Here is a 20,709-nt window from a genome sequence, read left to right as displayed (position 1 = left end):
TTTAGAAAATACACATTCGAATTGGATTATTCTCATCGTTGTCGAGCTAGTTTCAAGATTCCTTCATGAATTGGAGATGTTGTCATTTATGCATCTACTTGGGGCTAGAGTAGGTGCATTCTCACGACCCACAACAAAGACATGCATGCAAGTGTGTAAGTAGCAGGGCTGCTTTACATAGACGAAAATGTTTAGAAATGAAAAAATTAAAGAAAAGGCTGTGCATTAGTGAATTTGGAAACTAGCTTTCTGGCTTTCGCTGCCAAAGAGACTACGTAGCTATTATCATCGTTATATTTAGAAGAATTGAGTTTTTATTCATACCCACTCGGACCTCCCTACTAATTAAATCTCCATTTTCCTTTTACAAGTAGCTAGAAAATGCTATTTAAATCTCCTTAATTTTCCCAAAATGTCCATATTTGAATAAAATCAATATAACTTTATATATCTTACATCAAAAGTTTAATCAGTTGGTTCAAATGCTATTTCGAGTCTCTCATGTGGGTTCAATCAGAATCACAGTATAAGTAGCAAATGAAATTTATACGCAATTTATTACAGTAAAATGTATTCAAACAGGCAGAACACAATAAATTAGAAGAATAAGAATCTAAAATTTTTAAAAATAAACATCTACAAAGTGAGAGAATAATTTTGATAGGAGCATGTGAATTGTTGGAAACAATCATATCATAGTTTAACTAGATGAGAGAGGAGTCCATTTGAAAGTATTACAATAAAAAAGAAGATTGAGAAATCAAACATATTGTATTGAACTTCGTTTACTCTTATACTTTTTTTTTTAATTTCACATCTGTTAACAATGTCAATACTAAAAAAAAGGTGTAAGTAATGTTTTAAAAGGTACGAAAGAGAAATGATAAAAGTAAAAGAAAAAGGCCATATGAATAGAACCAGAACAATACTCAATCGGTCGTTTGTCAAATTTGATGGCAATCGATCGAAAGAAGGTCCACACGTAATTAGATTCTTCTACTTTTCTTTCTCTTCGTTTAAATTATTAATTTATGTGAAGAAAAAATATATTAGAATTTAACTAACTAAATAGGTACCAATTAATATAATTCAGCTATTGCGCCGCTAGGGTTTTTTCCTTCGACGCCACTAAGCTACGTCGTAGCAACTATCAGAATCATGCTGGAAGACAATATTATCATGTGGAATTGCCGGGGAATAGTGAGTTCTGAGACTCAGAAAGCTCTAGCCGATTTGGTTTTTCAGAAAAAACCAGTTCTTATCTTCTAATCGGAGACTTGGGCACAGAGGAACACATCGATGCCCTCAAAATCAAATTAGGTTTTGCTGGTAGCATTTGTATTCCTTATGATGATCGTGAGGGCTGCCAAGGTTTAGCCCTTCTGTGGAGCCATGACATTCAGGTCTGGCAGCGCACATACTCTACACATCATATTGATGTATAGGTTAGGGTTTCGTCTAGTGAGAGCAGATACAGATTCACAGGCATCCATGGCAGTTAATCAGGGCACTGGGCAATGAGGACTGTAGTCTTCCTCATATCATGGGAGGAGATTTCAATGAGGTTTTATGACGAGCAGATAAGTCGGGAGGCCGACCTAGGGCTGCCGCTGCTATGTTAGCTTTCCGTGAGGCCATGGCAGATTGTGCTCTCTCAGATATGGGCCGGGGTTTGTGGGGAGTCGCTTTACATGGTCAAACAAGTTCACTAAAGAGAGGCTTGATCGTTGTTTTGAGTCTCTTCCATGGAGGAAAGACAAGATTTAGATGTTGTATACATCTCTGTCCAATGATTTGTTTTGTTGTAGAATAGACATTTTATTTTTCAATCACCTCAATTCAGATTACTAATAGACATATGTTATATACTAGTTATGGGTTATCCTCCTGCCTATGGATACTGTGCGTCTTTGCCTATCGATACTGTTAGTGGATGAGTATCGATATTGTTAATAGATGAGTATGTAATGACTATTCTAACTTTTAATGATATAAAATTATTGAAGATTTTTCAAAAAAAAACTAATATTATGGAGGAACATGGTTTCGAACCACTTAAAAAAATATTATATATATAACCTATACGGTCCTATATATGTCAGTTAAACAAAATCAAGTAGGTCACAGCCGACGAAATTAGTCACACTTGATCGAGCTAATTTTCAGTTCTCGATCTGTTGCCTGCTGGCTGATGCCATCGTTTCAGCGTTTGTGCCAGAGACTCTTTCTCATGTTTTATATCAGTACGTTGTAGAAGTACTAACTTTTCTGTACGTTTCTTAATTAGTGCTCTGATATGCAGTACGTTATGAACCCTCTCAAATCTCAGTAATACAGACCTATTAAGGTACTTCGAGCAAGAGACTGCAATCAAGATCATATCGTAACCTCGTGCATAAACCAAAAACAACAAGTCGATCGATTTACCGGCAAAATATACATGCACGTATAAATTTTGGATGATTTTGTAGAAAATTGAGAACTACTTCATAAGAAAATTAAAACCCAGGCATGCATGCCAATCACTGATCGAGACAATAAGCTACTGCCAGTGCCACATGAATTTCGGTCATAAGAAACCCAGGTGCATCAGTGCATGTGGTGTTCATGTGCTGATGAACGACTACTGGGCATAGTTCTCACTCCCCTAAAACCGAGGTACCACATATATTGCACATGCCTATATAAGTATCAATCGGGTAATATATTGATTGAAAATGGGACAACATATAGATAACTTTGATTATAAACTTGAATAAGAGTACTTATTAAAGTACGTACATGTGTTCAAGCAAGCATTAGCAAGTCAGAACCTATGGCATGTTTACTTACTTGGATTCCGCTGGAATCAATTCCATTCCGACGTTTACTTGCCAAGATGAATGGAATTCGTGGTGGGACCCACCTCCAAAATTCATTCCGATTCCGGAAATGTCATGGAATTGTAATACCAAGGGGGAGGTGGGAATGGGAGGGAATGAACATTTCTTCCAAAAATATCCTTACCCATCTACTTATATTAGTTGTGTTTGGTTAGCCATAGGTACAAAATGACCTTAATAAACCTCTACTTAATTAGCCATAGGTACAAAATGACCTACTTAAATACATATTTTGATCAAGTGTTGTAAAGGAAACACTAAAGAGAGAGTTTTTTCCTATTTGTAAAAGGGTATTTTGGTAATTAACTTAAATTTAATTCTGATTCCTTATTACAAGTAAACAACAACAATCGTAACTAGTTTCTTTCCTATTCCTCCATATTATTCCATTCCGTCTCTCATTCCTTCCGATTCCTATTCCATATTAATTCCATTCCGAGTAAGTAAACGTGCCACTAGATCGATCTGACGTCGTGTCCACTGAACTATGGAAAAGGAATCAATTCTTCTATTCTAACAACTTCATCTGAAGTGTCAACTTTTGTATCTTGTTACCAAACTGTATAAGCCGATAGTTTAATTAGTAGGTAGTTTCTGATATCAGTGACTTGTATAAATCAATTAAGATAATCACCAAAATGTGTCGGTTATTTAACAATGCAATGATCACAATAGTGTGTGAATCCATCTGTAAACGGAGACTTTACATATATATGATTTTGTTTACCCAATTAAACAAATAGATGCATTATACATGTCTCTAAAAGTTGAATATATGTGGCTCGAATGTTGGTTATGTTAATTACTTGTTTCATAAGATGGATGATCAAAGTATTGTTTTTTTTTCTAAGAAAAAGCTGTATCATGATTCATGACCAACATGTCAGCCACATTCAGTTCAAACAGCAAACTCATGTATTTAATTTATTCTATAGAAAAAAAATCTTCAACGTGATTAATTTAGTGCTGTGAATAAGTAATTGTATTAAAGGATCTGAATTAGAATAAAATGGCAACCAAAAAGAAAGACTTGTTTTGTTATTTCACTACTGTCGTAATTGAGTAAGGATTCTCACCACTTTCATATTTTTGGTATCCAGCTGGTAATGCACTATTGATATGGACTTTCAGAGTTGATCTTGATTGACTGATACGAAGTTTTATTCCATTTTGATGGAATATAGATCAAGACACATATCGGAAAGCCGCATATATAGCATTGTTCCCATAATTGACAAAGGCAGATATAGGGTTTCATCTGAAGAGCTCATCCCATCCAATCGGCGGCCGGTCCTGTATTCGTCAGAGGACTATAAGCGTTGATCTGATGGTCGATCGGACAGTGTATTTTGTTTTACCTATATTGCAAATAGTTAACAGTACACTTTAGTTTAAGGTCAAGATCAAGCTTACGCTAGAAATTCTAATACTGTTTCCCTATACCTCTTTGTTGCCAGATATGGGTGCGAATGATGCTCCAATAAACTACGATTAAAAAAAAAAAAAAAACAGTCTTAACTAAGGAAGAGTCTATCGATAGATATGAAAGAACTAGCTGCACATTAGTTGTATGCATTAGTTTATGTTTACCATTGAACAAATTTGATCAAAACAAGAAGTTAACAACAGCGACTATTATTCTTAATTTTGAGGCAAAAGAGTCAGAAGGGGACACTATAATTGACTGTTCGTGCAAGTAAATGGTCTGAGTAAATGTATTACGTACTATATGTCATCATCTTAGTTTGTCGAATATGAAATGTTGTTGAAGTATATGAGTAAAAATTGTTGGCAGGACAATTTGTTCTCGAGGGGCCAAGTAGTTTCCACCAAACATGCATATATGGAGTATCCAATTCATTTTTTGTTTTTCTACTTTGAATTTTGCTGCTAAAGCTATGAAGCAGCTCGAGTCAATGTTTGAAATTACACTAAAAACAACCCAAATTGGTGGACTAATTTGTACGTAATAAAGTACGAAGTAGAAAAGGGCACTTTCCCGGACAGCACAAACAAGAAATCCAAAACAAGTGGTTAAACGGCAAACAAATCCATTTATCTTTAACTTGATTTGATATGACTATATACTGTATTTATAAAGTCAAATCACTTAAATGCAAATAGATAGTGATACTTACTTGAAAATGTACCAAATATTTGTTCTCGACTTATCATGGTAACATCTCGAAATGATTTATTTCACGACGCGTTTACTAAATTTGAATGAGATCGGTAAACTCTGGATAAAGACACGAGAGAAAAATAAAAGACGTGTGAAATTTTCAGGCATTGTCTAAGATGAAATCGTTTTTTTTTTTTTTACAATTATGTGACGAAAAATTACACAATACCACTGAAGATGAAATGAAAATGTAAAATCTGATTTTGTGAATTGTTTTGGAGCAAGGATGGAGAGATGTACGCCTTCAGCATCTTCGAGGCTAAAAATTGATGCTGTATTTTTCTCCTATATGGGCGGTAATCTTAGGAGAGGCGAATGAGCAAGCTCATTCTGCTGCTTGTTATGTTGCCCGAAACCAAGAACGGATTAGTTGGTTAATTAGAGGTTGAGCCTCTAATGCTCCCGAAATTAGTCCAGTCACTTGGACATTAGAGTTGAGTCACTTTGTGATATGGTAAACTATGAGGTACTAAAGTGTTGATTGAATTTGAGGCAATATTGTGATAGTTCTCGAAATTGAGATACTAATTAAGTGTCGATTGGCTGAAAGTAACTAGGAAAACTAGGATGCTATAAATATGAGTGGCTTCTTGTTTCAGGTTTCTCATTCTAATTTTACGATTTCAAAGATGAAAGAAAAGTGTTCAGAGCTCGACTAAGTTTCCAAGAACAAAATTGTTACCGTCACATTAGGTGTTTGTGTGTCTTTGCACTCTAGCGCCTCATATATCCAAGGCAGATGGCTACAAATATGGATACAACTTGTATTTTCTATACGATCTGACTCTTATACAGTGTATCTCATTCCCATCACCAACTAACAACTCTTCCAAAACAGAACTTGAAACAACTACAAGACAATCGGCAGTCATGTCACCGCACTTGGATTTGATATATCGATGACACCCTTCCTGCAATGCACTGATCTTCTCATATAATGTACAAGCAAGCACCACTGCTGCATCTGCAATCATCAGTTCACCTCTTAGCTTCTTCCCAGCTGTGAGCTTCTCGGGAATGTAAACGACAATTCTACAAACTCACTCATCGTGGTTCACGATCTGTTACTTAGTACTTGGATATTATCCCAGACTTTGTACTCAATGTCACGAAATTGATTAAAATGCATCGTTAGTTGTATATTTCCTGAACAAGAGGCTCTTGATTGTGATCACACCGAGCCTCGCCATAAACCGGTTGGGACTTCGTTTCCAACCACAGAATTAGGGAGAAGAATTCCTTGCTTTCACTTCAACACCCAAATCACCGAAAAGAACCAACACTAAGTCACTCAGTAGACAGAAACTACCAAATTACAAAATAGATGACACATACAAAAGAAGAGGTAGATTTACAACTATTAACACAATGGAACATCGTGCTGGGATTTACCTTGACACCAAACTTTTCATCTAACTGCCACTCGTATGATATGTAGTGGAAAAGTATATGTTTCCTTACTCAAAAGCACATATTACATTAAAACATACTTGCGAGTTTACAACAGACCAGAAAGGTATTCAAACACCTCTCTTTTCTCTGCGTGTACAATATACCTCTATATTCCTCTGAAAACCTGCCAAAAAACAAGGTCCTAATCCAACTCTGAAACATCTAAATTGAACCGGTTGGAATGTCGCAAAAAGAGAAGATGGACATTCTCAGAAATTTCTGAGATGCACACATCTTAGAGCTGAGCTGAGTCTCTCATGTTCCATTTGCAGCTTCTAAATTATCCTGAGATTCCATGAAACAGACCAGTTAGTTCAGGAAAGATTCTCCTTTCAAACACAAGAAGTTCAAGAAGATTATGGAACAATGAGGCCTGAGAAAGGAAGAGTAGAGATGGAGATAGCCCTACCTGGACTTCTTGGGCGAGGGTCTCAAGTTCTGCTGCTATGTCAGAAAAGGCTGGCCGGTTCAAAGGAACCGCATCCCAACATCTTTGCATCAAGTCTAACAGTTTGGGGTGTGCGTTAGTTGGAAGTTCTGGTCTCAGTCCCTGAATAACAAAATCGAAAACATAGTATTAGGAAGACAACTTATAATATCATTGACTGAGTCAACAGATTACCCCCATTCTCAACACCTTTGACAAAGCTTACAAAGCCATTGACGTATGCCTTGGCATATCATCAAGAAATGAACAGATACCAACACAAATCTGATATTCTTTGCGTTTCTAACCCTTGCTTATGTCATTAACATAGTATATGTTGCAGTTTTGATTAAGCGGAAAGCTAATAAATAGGACACGATTCAAAATGGAAGACCAGATACTCCTAATCTCCATTTGATGCATATAAAGGACCTCCACAACACATCTTACAACACCAAAATGCTACAAGTCTAGAGTTGCAGTCATTTAAGAAGGGGGTTCTCAGTTAATTATTATCCATGATAGCTCTTCTCTTGACAGGAGAGCACATGATTTTTCTTTTTGGGGGTAGAATGCCCAAGTCTTGTGAGGGTGTATGGTGGGTCCCCTATTTGTATGTATTTGGCTGGAGGAAATGAAGACGACAGAAATTCAGAAGCACTTAGCAAACATTGAGAAGTCAAGCCAAGTCTATCTTTCAAAAAAAATATTAAAGAGAGGAAAAATAGGTAAACAGATGAAAGGATAAGCATGTCAAATGTTTCTGTGACAGCTAATTAATTTAGTGAATCAAGCAGTTGTCACCGAGAAAATGCAAAAGTTCAACCATGACATGATGGCTTATGAGAGTTAACATGCGTATGTCACTACATATAAGTAAACAAATATATATTCAGATGAACCATAAACCTGTCTAACTCCCAAGGCAGCTTGTAATGGAGTCATTGTATCATATGGAACCTGCAACACCAAAATCATTTACTGGTTAGACTCTATATTCTGCATAAGCATGTGATTCCCCATGCAGACACACATAGAAAGACATATGAGTATTGCAACACATACTTTGGCTGTCACCAGCTCCCAAAGTACAATGGCAAAACTGAATATGTCCGCTTTCTGATCATATGGTTGATGATTAATAACCTTGCGAAATTGTATGAAAACACTTAATTAGTGAAATGTATGAAAACAATTAGACCAAAGCATATAGGCATCCACTACCTATTGAAGCAGTAACTGTATGATGTATGGAAACCAGAAAGTCGAGAAATTGAAACTTAGAAGTTCCGGAAGAAAAACAGATTTTAGATTTAGTAGAGCCAGACCTCAGGTGCCATCCATCTATAGGTTCCCGTCTCTGCAGTCATTACTCCCCCTTGTGTTTGAAACCGAGCAACACCAAAATCCGCCACCTTTACAACCTTAAGGAATTTCAAGAAAGTGTTAATTATTTATGGCAAAATGGAGAACATTTTCTCATCCTGAACTGAATGTTAAAAAGTTCTTTTGGTAAGGAATACAAGAAAGACAAATCAGATAGATACAAGGGAAACATAATACGAAAATTACGATGAGTGGACTAGAAAAATCTTTGAATATATTGTTCACAGATTTCAATAGGAGTAAGAATCACATCAGTCAGAACAGTAATTATCCAAGACTAATATGGTCAGCTACTGCTGGATAGTTCCTATTATACATGGAATAAATATCCAATAAGATAAGTTTTTTTAATTCTCGGTTAAGTGTAACAGGGTTTAAAAAGGACAATAAGAATGATTCAAATAAATATCATTGGAAAACTGGAAATATTTTAGACTCAGATAGTCTTTCAATATTCTAAAAGAAAACGACAATAACTACAACATATTGATTGCAGAGGATAATAACAAGTTTCTACTGTACTTCATTACAACAGCCAAACACAGTACAAAATTCCAATTTTCAAACAATACGGTCTGGTTAGCAGTTAAATTGCTCATCTTTTATTCTTGGTTGAAAAGTTCAACTGTTTAGAAGATCATTCTAGCTGTAAAGTAGCAAAAGTGTACCACTATGAATGTGAAGCCAGAATAAGGTCTGATTCTTACTTTGTTGGTGTCCATTAGCAGATTTGCTGTCTTCAAATCCCTATGGATTATGTCATTGAGATGCAAATACTCCATTCCTTTGCAGATATGAATTGCAAACTTTAGCAGTTCGGAAAGCTTCAAGACGTTACGACTTTTGTGCAAATAATCATAGAGACTTCCACCAGGCATGTACTCTGCCAGCAATATATATAAAGATCATTACCATGATTAAACGAATGGATACTCAATTAAACGACTACTGAATTCTCAATGTTAACCAAATCACAATAAGCAGAAGAGTCTAATGGACTTAATGGAGGCAATTTGCTAAAGAAGTACAAAGGGTAACACAAAGTTACACAGACCAGATAACTTAAAGCTACTTGGGAGAAGTTAGTTCCAATACAAGGAACCATTCTATTAAAATTGCTTTTGAGTATTAAAATTCATAATATCTAAGAAGAAAACCACCAGTTCAAAATGATCTAAAACCGAGGTATCTGCAGATGAGGTCCTGACTCCTGCTTTGGGGTAAGCCTCCTAGCCCAAATGGTACGGGCAAGGGGCATGTGTAGATGGTTTGTTGCTTTCCTTCATCTACATGCTCCAAGGTTATTTAACATTTTGATAATGATTCTATCTGGAGAACAGCAATTGGGCGCCTTAGTAAAGGGTATTATCTATATAGTTCTCTTTGTTTGAAATAGTCTTTGAGCAGTGTGGATTCAAAAAAAAGTGAGACAGAAAACTTTAAGTGGGGATGGTCCAATTTCACCAATTCCGAGAATCTGTATGGTGTCATCCTCGTCTGTGATTTATTCTATTTAAAAGAAATGATGTTGTTGAAAGAAAAAAATAACACTACCACATTATATATGTATATTATATTCTTTTCTAACTAGTTAGCCTTGCCGTCAAGTTTGAAGCCATCTAAATCCATACTTTACAGTATTGGAACCTGTTCTATGCCTCAGTACCATTCGTGCAGGTGATGAATGACTAATTGCAACACGGTAACTGAACTAAGGGAATAGCTACAAACGACCAAACACAACAAAGATAAACATGTCCAAAAAAGAAAAAAAACCAAATTTAATACAATTGGCCTTGGTAGCAATTGACACCAGCCTAAAATCACACATCAGGCCTGTTCACGCTCTTGTTGAAAGTATATGGACCATTTGGTCAATCAATATGATATCCACATTGTTAAGCAGACAAAAACAAGTGAAACCTAAATTTTCGTTACTTGAACTATCGATTGAATAAAATTACTAGAGCAGAAAAGTCGAGCATCAAGATAACCACTGTAAGTTCAAGAACTTATTTAGGAGCTGAATCACCATAAAGTTTTATACTGTGTAACATGAGGCCACAGGCTATATGAGGGCTTGTTAATCAACTTACTGCCTATTGGGGAGGGCTAATAGGCCTGAGATCCAAACAGCTCACTAGCTCAGAGAAGATAAACTATAGAGCAAAATAGAATTATCCTTGAATGCAACCGACTTTGGATTAACTTTATCAACTAATGCTGGTCCCCTACTTATAAAGTGGTTGCTTTCCGGAGACTTAAAATTTTACTGTTGCCTAGATTCATCCTGGTAAATCGTGGAATTTGATGTGTCAATTTCCCTCACTTAACCTTTGTTTTTTTTTTTCCGTTGGCCCATTTCATCTATGGTAATCACATATCTGAAGTTCTAAACCTAATATAAAGATCATATGTTTCAAATCTCATCTCTATCTTTTTCCAAAATCTCAAATGCACTCCAAAGACATCTCGAATTGAAAGCATGAAAAGTGCAGCATTTAAAAATCTGGAGGAAACAATTAGAGGAACTCTGTACCTGTCACTATGCATAAATGTGGTGACTTCGTGCATGCGCCAATAAAACGCACAACATTTCTGTGATGGACCTCTCTGCAATCATCGGTGGACTAGTTATCAGCATTATATGTATATGCAATTGTGTGAGAGATTTACTGATGAAAAGTACATCAATCATTTATTTTGAACCAACTTTAAAGCCATGAGCATGACAACTTGACCAAAATAGAGCGAGTCCGAAAAGCCACATACATCCACACAACTGACACAAGAAACATAGGCATTTACATGATAAAAGGCATTCGGAAATGTTCCAGTTCTCATGCATGGAATAAATAACTCTTTGACAATAGTAACAGCTCTGGTATTAAGGAAGAGAACTGATTTGTCAAATTACTAGCTTCTTCATTCAATTCTATTAATACACTTGCATATTCTTCCAAAAGCATCATGTACCCTATCTAGACCGTCAACAGATTGGGTCAGCCTTAATCCAATCTGATCTAATAATCCGACTGATTATTAAAACCAAATCCATTAATCCTCAGTTTCACTCATATTAACGATAAGATTATATTGCAGTGAACTATTACCCTCCAAATGCAATAAGCAATTTAGAATGAATAATATAATTTAGAAAACAGACTACCAAAGATCACATAAAATCATCAAATTCATATCTTGTCCTAGCTTAGCTTGTCAGCATAATCAAATTATAATGGATTTGTGAAGAACCAAATCAATCTATTCACATGACCACCAGATCCATTCACACACCCATCCTCTAGATTATTTGACCATCTGTTTTGCTGTCCTTAAATTTGCAGATAAACATGAGCTATTTTCTCCAACACCCAACCTGTTACACAGGCTTCTAAGTAAGTATCTATAAAGTTACAGTCCAATTCCAGCGTTGCTGAACTACCCTTGGATCTAAATACAATGTTGGAGAATAAAGACGCAAAGTAATTCCTGCCAATGGAAGCTACCTCATTCTCCAATCTCCACCCTTGGATTAAATCCAATGAAAGCTGAACAATGATGGTTTGGTAATCAATTGCATACCTGAATGGGACTCTATAATTATATCTTTATTCACTGGGTAGAGTAAATTCGTATTTACATAAACAGCATAGCTTTACCAGATATATGTCTCATTTCACTCTGCACTTGTATTACTGATTTCAGATCTTCTCTTACCTGAATATGAATGCGATTAATTTCTTCTCTAACTGGGACAGTAATTCTATGACGTCCAGAGAGTTATATGGCAACTTACTAAATATATAAGTGTTGTAATGCAGATACACAGCTATAACTCTAACCTCAAAACAACACGAAAATGTACATATCTGTCTTTTGGACTTGAAAATACCATCCAAGCCATGACCTCAGTTTTTTATTGTTTGGGAGAAACTAATATGAAGTTATTTATCTAATCACAAAGAGCGGATGAGATTTAGGAACTAAATTTAAGAACTGCTATCTTCTTTCTAGTCAGCGATGATATGGATGTTTACAAGTGAGGGAGAAAAAAATTAATTTCAGTTTACCCCTATAAACTTTACACCTAAAATCAGTTCGCCCCTTAAACTTTGATTTTAATCAGTTCACCCCCTATACTTTCAAATGACATCAAAGAATGACAAAATTCAGATTTTTATATGGATTATATCGATAATTATGCTACGAGACCTAATTTTAAAGCTTCAGTGTTGTCATATTATCATGAATTTTGTTTTAGTCTTGCATATATGATTTGAAGCCTTCTTTTGATAGTTTTTGATCGGATTTTAACCAAGAAAATCTGAATTTTATCCTTCTTTGATGTTATTTGAAAGTATAGGGGATGAACTGATTAAATAAAAACTTTTAAAGGGTGAACTGATTTTAGGTGTAAAGTTTAGGGGGATAAACTGAAATTAATTATAAAAAAAAATCAACCCACAAATCTAGAACTGCAATTTCATGTGAATTGCAGGGTTAAATGACATAACCATAAAACTATGGCATTACTTACCTAAGAATGGCAACTTCATGAGCAAATTCATCCTCTTGAGCTGCACTTAAATGCTCAGATCGTAAAATCTTAACAGCAACATCTTGACCAAGATAAATTCCACGGTGCCTGCAAATGAACATGAGCTAAAGTTGAACAACAGAGAGCCAAAAAGGAAATAAAGATTGCCAGCAATAAACCCTATCTTACAAATCTCCACAGGATCCAGATGCAATTCTTTCTCCTATCTTCAATAGTCTCCTGTCTATTTCCCAGCTTCCAGGTTTCTCTCGTGCCAATATAGTTTGCTCTCCAGCTGAATGAGAATGGGATGATCTTGACCATGATCCCTGTATTATAGAATAACATGTGTAAATCACAATTTACTGCCTTTCTAAAATCAATTTAATCAAGCAGGAGATTGCACAGGAAAACTATTTAATTTCAACTGGGCTCAGGATATGACAGTACAATTTCTCAAAAGCAAGGGAAACAGCTGCTTCCAATACTACTAGACAGATAGATTTAGCACCAAAAGATAAAAAATAAAATCAAATTCCCATATCGCACATCATCTTACTTGAGAAGAACATTCGTAAATTTTATTCTCCAAAATGTAATAGTAAGAGCAGACATCTAACAATCACTGGGTATATCTTCATTCATCTCCATATATTCTAAGGTTACAAGGGTAAAGTACAAAAAAGAGGACTGGTTATCAGAAGGTCTAGAGGAAACAGAATTGAAGAAATTAGCTCTTCTTAACTAATGTATGCTCCTTCATATTTTAGAACGAATACGATAGAGCAGCAGTCCTCATCAAGATACATTTATATAGCACTACCAGAGACACTTCAGAAAAGAAACCAAACAACATTCAAAAGTTTTAAAATATGATGTAGCTCACCTCACTTCTAGCAAGTGCTTTTTCCATAGCTTCATTTAAACCATCTGTATCCTGGCCACAAGATTGCAAAGTCAGCAACATTTGGACTCAGCACAGTTCCCTGTCATAAAAGAAATATAATCACACTGCCCCTTAATATATTAGAAAGACATTTCCCTTGGATAATTTGCAGCTTCATTAAACAAGTGATTCCATATAACTTAAGAGTCGTAACAAAATAATATGAACAGTGCTATCTTAGAGAACAATCTTTATAATAATTTATGCAGGTGCAGCTTGAAAGACAGATGAAACACAGACTCAAAAGCGGTCGTCAAGCATGCAAAAGCATGAAACAGAATATTTTACAGTACTATTCACTCAAATATAATTATATATTACGTTACATATAATGCCAAACATCAGTTCAACCATAACCAACAAAATAAAACTCTTCCTTCAAGGGTTTCAACCTGTATTGTCAATGTTTAGCAATGATTATAATAACAAATTAAGATGAAACAGTTTCAAGATACAGGGAGCGACAGTGTACGATGAAAAACATATTAAATAGTCAGAAAGTACCTCAAGAGGCCATCCATCCACCACAAATACATCCAAAGAGTAGCCATCAGTAGTCGAAAAGACATGTGCTTCACGGATGTTAAGTCCTATATCCGAAAGTAATGCAGAAAGCTACAGGAAAAGAACATCTGTTAGGAAGCTGTTTGCTCTCAAAATGAAACTTGGCGATTCTCTAAGGGTTTCCAACATAATAAAAATGTGATTGTAAGATTGCGCGATTCACAAGAAGGTTACAATAAACAAATGTACAAAAACAGGAAAAAGAAAATGGGTGTTGCCATTCTGCCAGTTTCGCAGAACACAAAGGTTATATTGACACAAAGTAATCATGTGAGCCTTTAATCCACAACTTACAAAAGATAGAGAGCTTCTTGATGCAAATGTCCCTCAATATATCTATAATATTCAAGGTTTGGTGTTGAAAGGATACAGATAACCATCAGGGAAATAAAACATAATTGCAACTGCATAAAAGACTCCGTGTTTTTTTCCCCATAAACAAATTCAATAAAGGTTTCCACAATGCAACGCCATTGTGGATAATTTCCTTATCACAAAAATACAGACAACATGAAGAGCAGCATGCCCACATGCCTACTCTACGGTTAATTATTTCACATGGATAGACCCATATTTTGCCAAGCTGCTGTTTTATCAAGGCTCAGATGATTTCCCTTTTCACCAAATTAACACAACTGGATTGTTGCTATTCCTGGATCTATAGGTCCCATCCTATGTCCAGCCAAGCGGTCGCTCTCTATAGAGCAAACTACTGCAGACAAATAACCTATGGATCCTGATCTATCCTACAGCGCCATTGGAAATTATGGACGTCATAAGTCAACAACTCGTGCTGCAAGTCATCTATCAACCTTCTTTTGTACACTTACAAAACTTCTTTACTTTTACACTCAGTTAAAAAAACATTTTACTGACTTCATCAGGAGGTTGTGATAGCTTATCTAGACAAAGAATATAGGCTAGAGTTGCTTTCCCGAAGGGACAGTCAATCTTGAAACTCGGAACTCCCTGTGATGTTGGCTAGAAGACAATATTATAGCCTCATATCACCTGACAGGAGTTGAGTTCTTATCACCAATGGAGGATATTGCACTACTGCATATATTTAGGAGAGTACTTTAAACATATATTATAGTCATTACATAGAGTACATCTATTTTAGTACTTTAATTTGTAAGATCATCGGGCATTGTTAATTGCACTTGTGGATGAATAAATTATAAACAGTAAGCATTGCTATAACCTTGATTGTCCCTCTCCCTCTGATTTTTCAAGCTGCCTCTCTACAGATATCTCTTTCTCATGCGTATTTCTTATAATTATTGACCCCTTCTTGATGAAATCGGTCCCACTTGACATATGTACCAGTTTCATTCTTTTCCTAATAGAATTGAGCAGCACATTTTATCAGATTGCTGCGACTTCTGACCAGTGTCCAAATTGTCACAACTGGATTTCCTAATGTTGGACCTCTATGTCCTATCCTACCATAAAGCTGTCTCTCTTTATTAGAATTCAAGGATTCACCGGTCACATATCTCTCCTATGGCATAAACCCATTCGAGCTTACAAACTTTACGAGTCAACAATGTTGCAACTCATTAATGCACCATAATTTGGGCAAAATCTCCAATTTTCTTTGACTTGTCCAGCAACTGTTATACAGCTCCATGGCATTGATATTGACAATGTGATTGTGAACACGAACACGACCTTCACAATACTTGCATTTGTTCTTACCTAACTTTACTCGTCAGAGTCAGAATTTTTGTCACCAACAGAGAATGATGCCTGACCAGATATATTGACATATCCTGCTTACAATTATTGTTCAGGGTGCGAATACGGAATATCTTAGTACTCTAAATATGTAGGGTTCTTGTTTCTTGAATTTGAGCTTCGTAATCATCATCAGCAGAATATAATTGATTGACAAAATTAGCATTGCTTAAATCTTGGTTATCCCTCATCCTCTGATATCTCTTCTTGAATCTATATCCATTTCTTATCCCATTCTTCTATATTTTCCATTTTATACTCCCAACTGGAGATAGATAGGAACTTGAATGGATGAATAAACTTGGCAATGCTTAATATTGGTTATCACTCATCCTAGGTAGAGTGCTCTGAATCTGAGCACTGTGATTGTCATTGACAGAATACAATCGATCGACAAAATTAGCATTGCTTGAATCTTGGTTGTCTATATCTTTTTATGGCTGCTCTTTCATTATCCCTCATCTACTGATATTTCTTGCTGAATCACTATCTATTTTTATCTCATTTCTTCTATTTTCTCCCCTATTTAATTTATTTTATAGTCCAACTGGGGATAAATTAGAACTCAAATGGATTAATAAACTGCGCGTTGCTTGAATCTTGGTTATCAATCATCCTCTAATATTATTCCTGCATCAATTTCCTCCCCTCAAAATTCTAGTTTATATCCCAATCGGGGCTACATTAGACCTACTTAGTAAAGAAAATGTAATGGCTCTGTAAATAAACAGCAAAATGATGGGAGACGAATAAGAAAAGGCCTATATCATTAATCTTTCCTGTACTTTGAAGAAGTTTCTATGTGTAAGACAGAAAAAGTAAGGAAGTACTCTCAATTAATGCAAAAATTATAAATATCCTTCTTTGGGGTACTAATGCAACTAAGGAATATAACACTGACTTTATGTATAAACCCAAGTTAAAGAAAAGGCTCAGGCCCAATCCAGTTTAACAATATCCTCGCCTACACTGACTGATATAAGCATGCTATATATTTTCACAGACAGACTACAATCGGCTATAGTCTGCCAAAAAAAAATTTAGAAATAAAATTCATATAGCAACTCCAGGTGCTAATACAGATTTAACAGTAAATAACTTAAGCCTCTGAATAGTACCTGGCTAAGAAGCTTAGGCTTGTCAATAGATGAAAAAATTACTTCATGAGTGAGTGTGCGTGATATATCTTGCCTGCATCATAATCCCCATGGTCAAGTTAATTCTAAATGTAATGCCATTAAAAATATGGCCAAAGTTCAGCTCTAAACACATTCATGGACTATCATAATACAATAAACGAACTCAATGACACAATTAGCCCTTAGGTATTATCTCACGGCCTCATGCATAATCATGTGATTCATGTCACATAACTTCAAACATGAATTTCTTTATAAATTAAAAAGAAAAAAACCTTCATACATGAATATACAAAACCATGCATGCATGCATACAACACAATCATGCAGGGGTAGAAAATAATATCTGTTCAGGCATATATTGACATATAAGCATGCAGGCATATGTATATGGTATACAACTAATAGAAGCATATATAGACTATGTGGTATACAGTTCTATATCATATACGGACAAGTGTGTTTACAAAAATGCTTGAGAAAAAATAAAATTTGTAGAATTTAAGACATCTGAAGATATATTAGAAGGACGGTAACTTTTTATTTATCAGTTGCTCTGCTGTAATATGTGTTCTTTACCATAAATGGACAAGTGCATATGCATCTGAAGATAAATTAAAAGGACGGTAACATTTTTATTTATCAGTTGCTCTGCTGTAATATGTGTTCTTTACCATATATGGACAAGTGTGTATGCAAATATGCATGAGAGAAAAAAATAAAATTTGAAGAATTAAAGACATCTGAAGATATTCGAGGATAGAAAACGGTCATTTATCTAATTTATCAGTTGCTCTGATGTAATGTGTTCTTTATAAAATATTGGTAGAACAAGAAATTCGTACCAAATCAGAAATACTAACAAATCAAAGAGAGTACAGAATAGATAACACATATTAACATTTTAAACAGATGAGACTTGAAGCATCACATGGGAAACCTTTTTACTGAACAGAACATCCTTGTCTTGATAAATAATAGTTAGTCCCTAGCCTTTTAAGAATCACAGTGAAACAAACAAAAAATTGTTGAGTACCTTCTGGGAAATCTCCCCAGCAGATCTCCTTCATTAACATCCTGAGTGTTCTTTCCAACATCCAAATTTAGGTCTTCGAGCCTAGAGCAAGGTTCAAAGTCAACAGCACAATTCCTAGTTTTACGCAGAAGAGCAACCCAGACAAGAGCAGATAACAGCAAAAAATCAATATTTAAGACTGAAACAATTGAAAGAGTATATATGGAATTGAAGAAATAGTGTCCAGAGGAAGACTGCAGAAAAAAGCATACCTGTTATGTGGCTCTGCAGATCCCTCATTGGTGTCCTTACATGAAAGCCTTGAGGTTGAAACACTACTAGTGAATTGTTCATCCTCCTCGTCATCTGTCCCTGCAGAGATACTCTGACGAGATATACACATAAGAACCATGGAAAGATGTAAAATGAAAAAGCTGAAGGAAAAAAAAAGTAATCTAAGTGAGAATGCGTAAGGGAATAAATCATTTAGGGTTCTACTTTGCATGGCATCCAAATTTCACATTCTTTAGCAAACAGAATTGAGTATGGCACAACAATATGTAGTGGAAAACAGGTTACCATATATATAGATATAGTATATAAAAATATGTAACGCGTTTTTCAGAATAAATATGTCTAAATTATAACATTTCCAGCACCATTTAATGCAGCCAATCTAAGAAATTGGATTTCATACACAACACAGGCTAATACTCGGTTTGCATAACAGGAAACAAACTAATTCTCAGCAGCAGAAATTAAACAAAATATTTCCATAACTCCCATAAGAGACTGAGTAAGATGAAAGGTAACACCTCCAAAAACCGTGTATGATAAACAGGCCGTTTCTCCGGATCCTTTGCCAACTCAAGAAGCTTTTGATGTACCAAAACGTCTTCCACTCTGTCCATGTTAACGTCAAGCCCGTAACTGCCCAAGCAACAATTTCATTATAACGTCAGAATTTTGCCACTAGTTTCATATAAAAGCACACAAGGCATATGTAACCTCTTTATAGTAGTCACACTACTCAAACCAGTAGCATTTACAGTAATATAGTCGAAAAAATACAAACCTAGCAACCAACATTTCCTAATCAAAACATCAAGAACACTAAAAGCGCATGAAACTCCCGTCACTCCTCACCATACACACCTAACTATTCCAAAACTCCTAACCGTTACTTGAATTTCCTTTCGAAAACTAATTTCGCAAGCAAAAGCAACAATAGCATTTCATCAAGAACACTCCTCAGTCCTCACCGTAACTGCTTAACAATTCCGGAGCTCCTCGGAATCCCTAACCGTTACTCACACTCTCTTTCGAGCTTTTGCAGTTTCGAAAACTAATTTCGCAAGCAAAAACAGCAATTCTAACTCATCAAATCGTCGGAATAAGCAATAGCACATACCTAGCCGGCAAGCGATTGAAGTGAGCGTCGAGCTGGTCACGGAAGTCCGGCTCAGTCAAAGCCAAAGGATGACCGCTCTCCACCAGTCGGTTAAAGACGTCGTTCCTCACATCGTAGTTATTGAAGCTCCCGAAGCTTCTCGGCGGCGACGAGCTCTCTCCGACGCCCTCCGTCAAATCCATTAGTACCGCTTCAACTCTCCGTCGCCATAGTGGTGGTCGTCAAGACTGGTATTACCATGGGAGAAGCTTTGTCTGATCAGCACAGAGGATCTTTGACCGTTGGGAGAAGAATCTGGAGGAGAAGAGGACCGGTGAGGGGTAGTTTCGTCAGATAAATTTTGAACTGTAGCAAAGAAGGAAGAGAGACGGGGGGGGGGGGGGAATGTGGCAGGTTTAGTAGAAAGTGAGGGACCTGATCCGACTTCATTTTATATTTTTATGTTTTTTTTTTAATGTTGATGATATGAATGATATCTCTATCTCTATCTCTATTACAATAAAACATAAAATCAAATTATGAATTTTTGAATCTGTCCTAACTCCGTATATTACAAACTCTTAGGCCCCATTTGGTTAACAGATAAAGCGAGCATATAGAGTTTTACCAAAATATGAACTTCTGAATCTGCCCCTATATCATAAACTCTTAGGCTCTGTTTGGTTAACATAAAATACTATAAAACAAGTATATAGAGTTTTACTAAATTATGAACTTCTGAATCTGACCCTATATTACAAACTCTTAGGCCTCATTTGGTTAACAGATAAAGCAAGCATATAGAGTTTCACCAAATTATGAACTTTCGAATATGCCCCTATATCATAATTCTTATGTCTCGTTTGGTTAATAGGAAATAATACTATGGAAAATGAATTCATTTCAGTTTTCATCTCTATGTGTTGTTTGTTGTCATTTGATATTATAATGGAAATAAAAAAATGATTTGATCGGACATTGACTCATTCTTAAGGCTTGAAATGAATTCTCTACCTAGGGGTGATATTTTATTTTCATTCTCATCG

The 20,709-nt window shown here is 35.7% G+C and overlaps 1 protein-coding gene across 1 annotated transcript; it reads right to left on the bottom strand.

Moving 5' to 3' along the window:
- Positions 1-6,392: 6,392 nt before the first annotated feature.
- On the bottom strand, positions 6,393-20,056 carry LOC126783726 (serine/threonine-protein kinase STY46-like). The gene is made up of 16 exons (XM_050509245.1): positions 19,685-20,056; positions 19,089-19,203; positions 18,546-18,658; positions 18,295-18,408; positions 17,238-17,310; positions 14,320-14,430; positions 13,756-13,806; positions 13,059-13,198; positions 12,870-12,977; positions 10,869-10,942; positions 9,037-9,212; positions 8,272-8,367; positions 8,009-8,089; positions 7,853-7,903; positions 6,926-7,066; positions 6,393-6,801 (listed from the first exon to the last, which is right to left on the bottom strand). The coding sequence occupies exons 1-16, from the start codon at positions 19,864-19,866 to the stop codon at positions 6,772-6,774; spliced, it is 1,656 nt and encodes a 551-aa protein (XP_050365202.1). The 5' UTR covers positions 19,867-20,056; the 3' UTR covers positions 6,393-6,771.
- Positions 20,057-20,709: the final 653 nt, after the last annotated feature.

Source organism: Argentina anserina, chromosome 2 (assembly GCF_933775445.1).
Source record: "Argentina anserina chromosome 2, drPotAnse1.1, whole genome shotgun sequence".
Lineage (NCBI taxonomy): Eukaryota > Viridiplantae > Streptophyta > Magnoliopsida > Rosales > Rosaceae > Argentina > Argentina anserina.
This window is presented reverse-complemented; position numbering and strand designations above follow the sequence as displayed.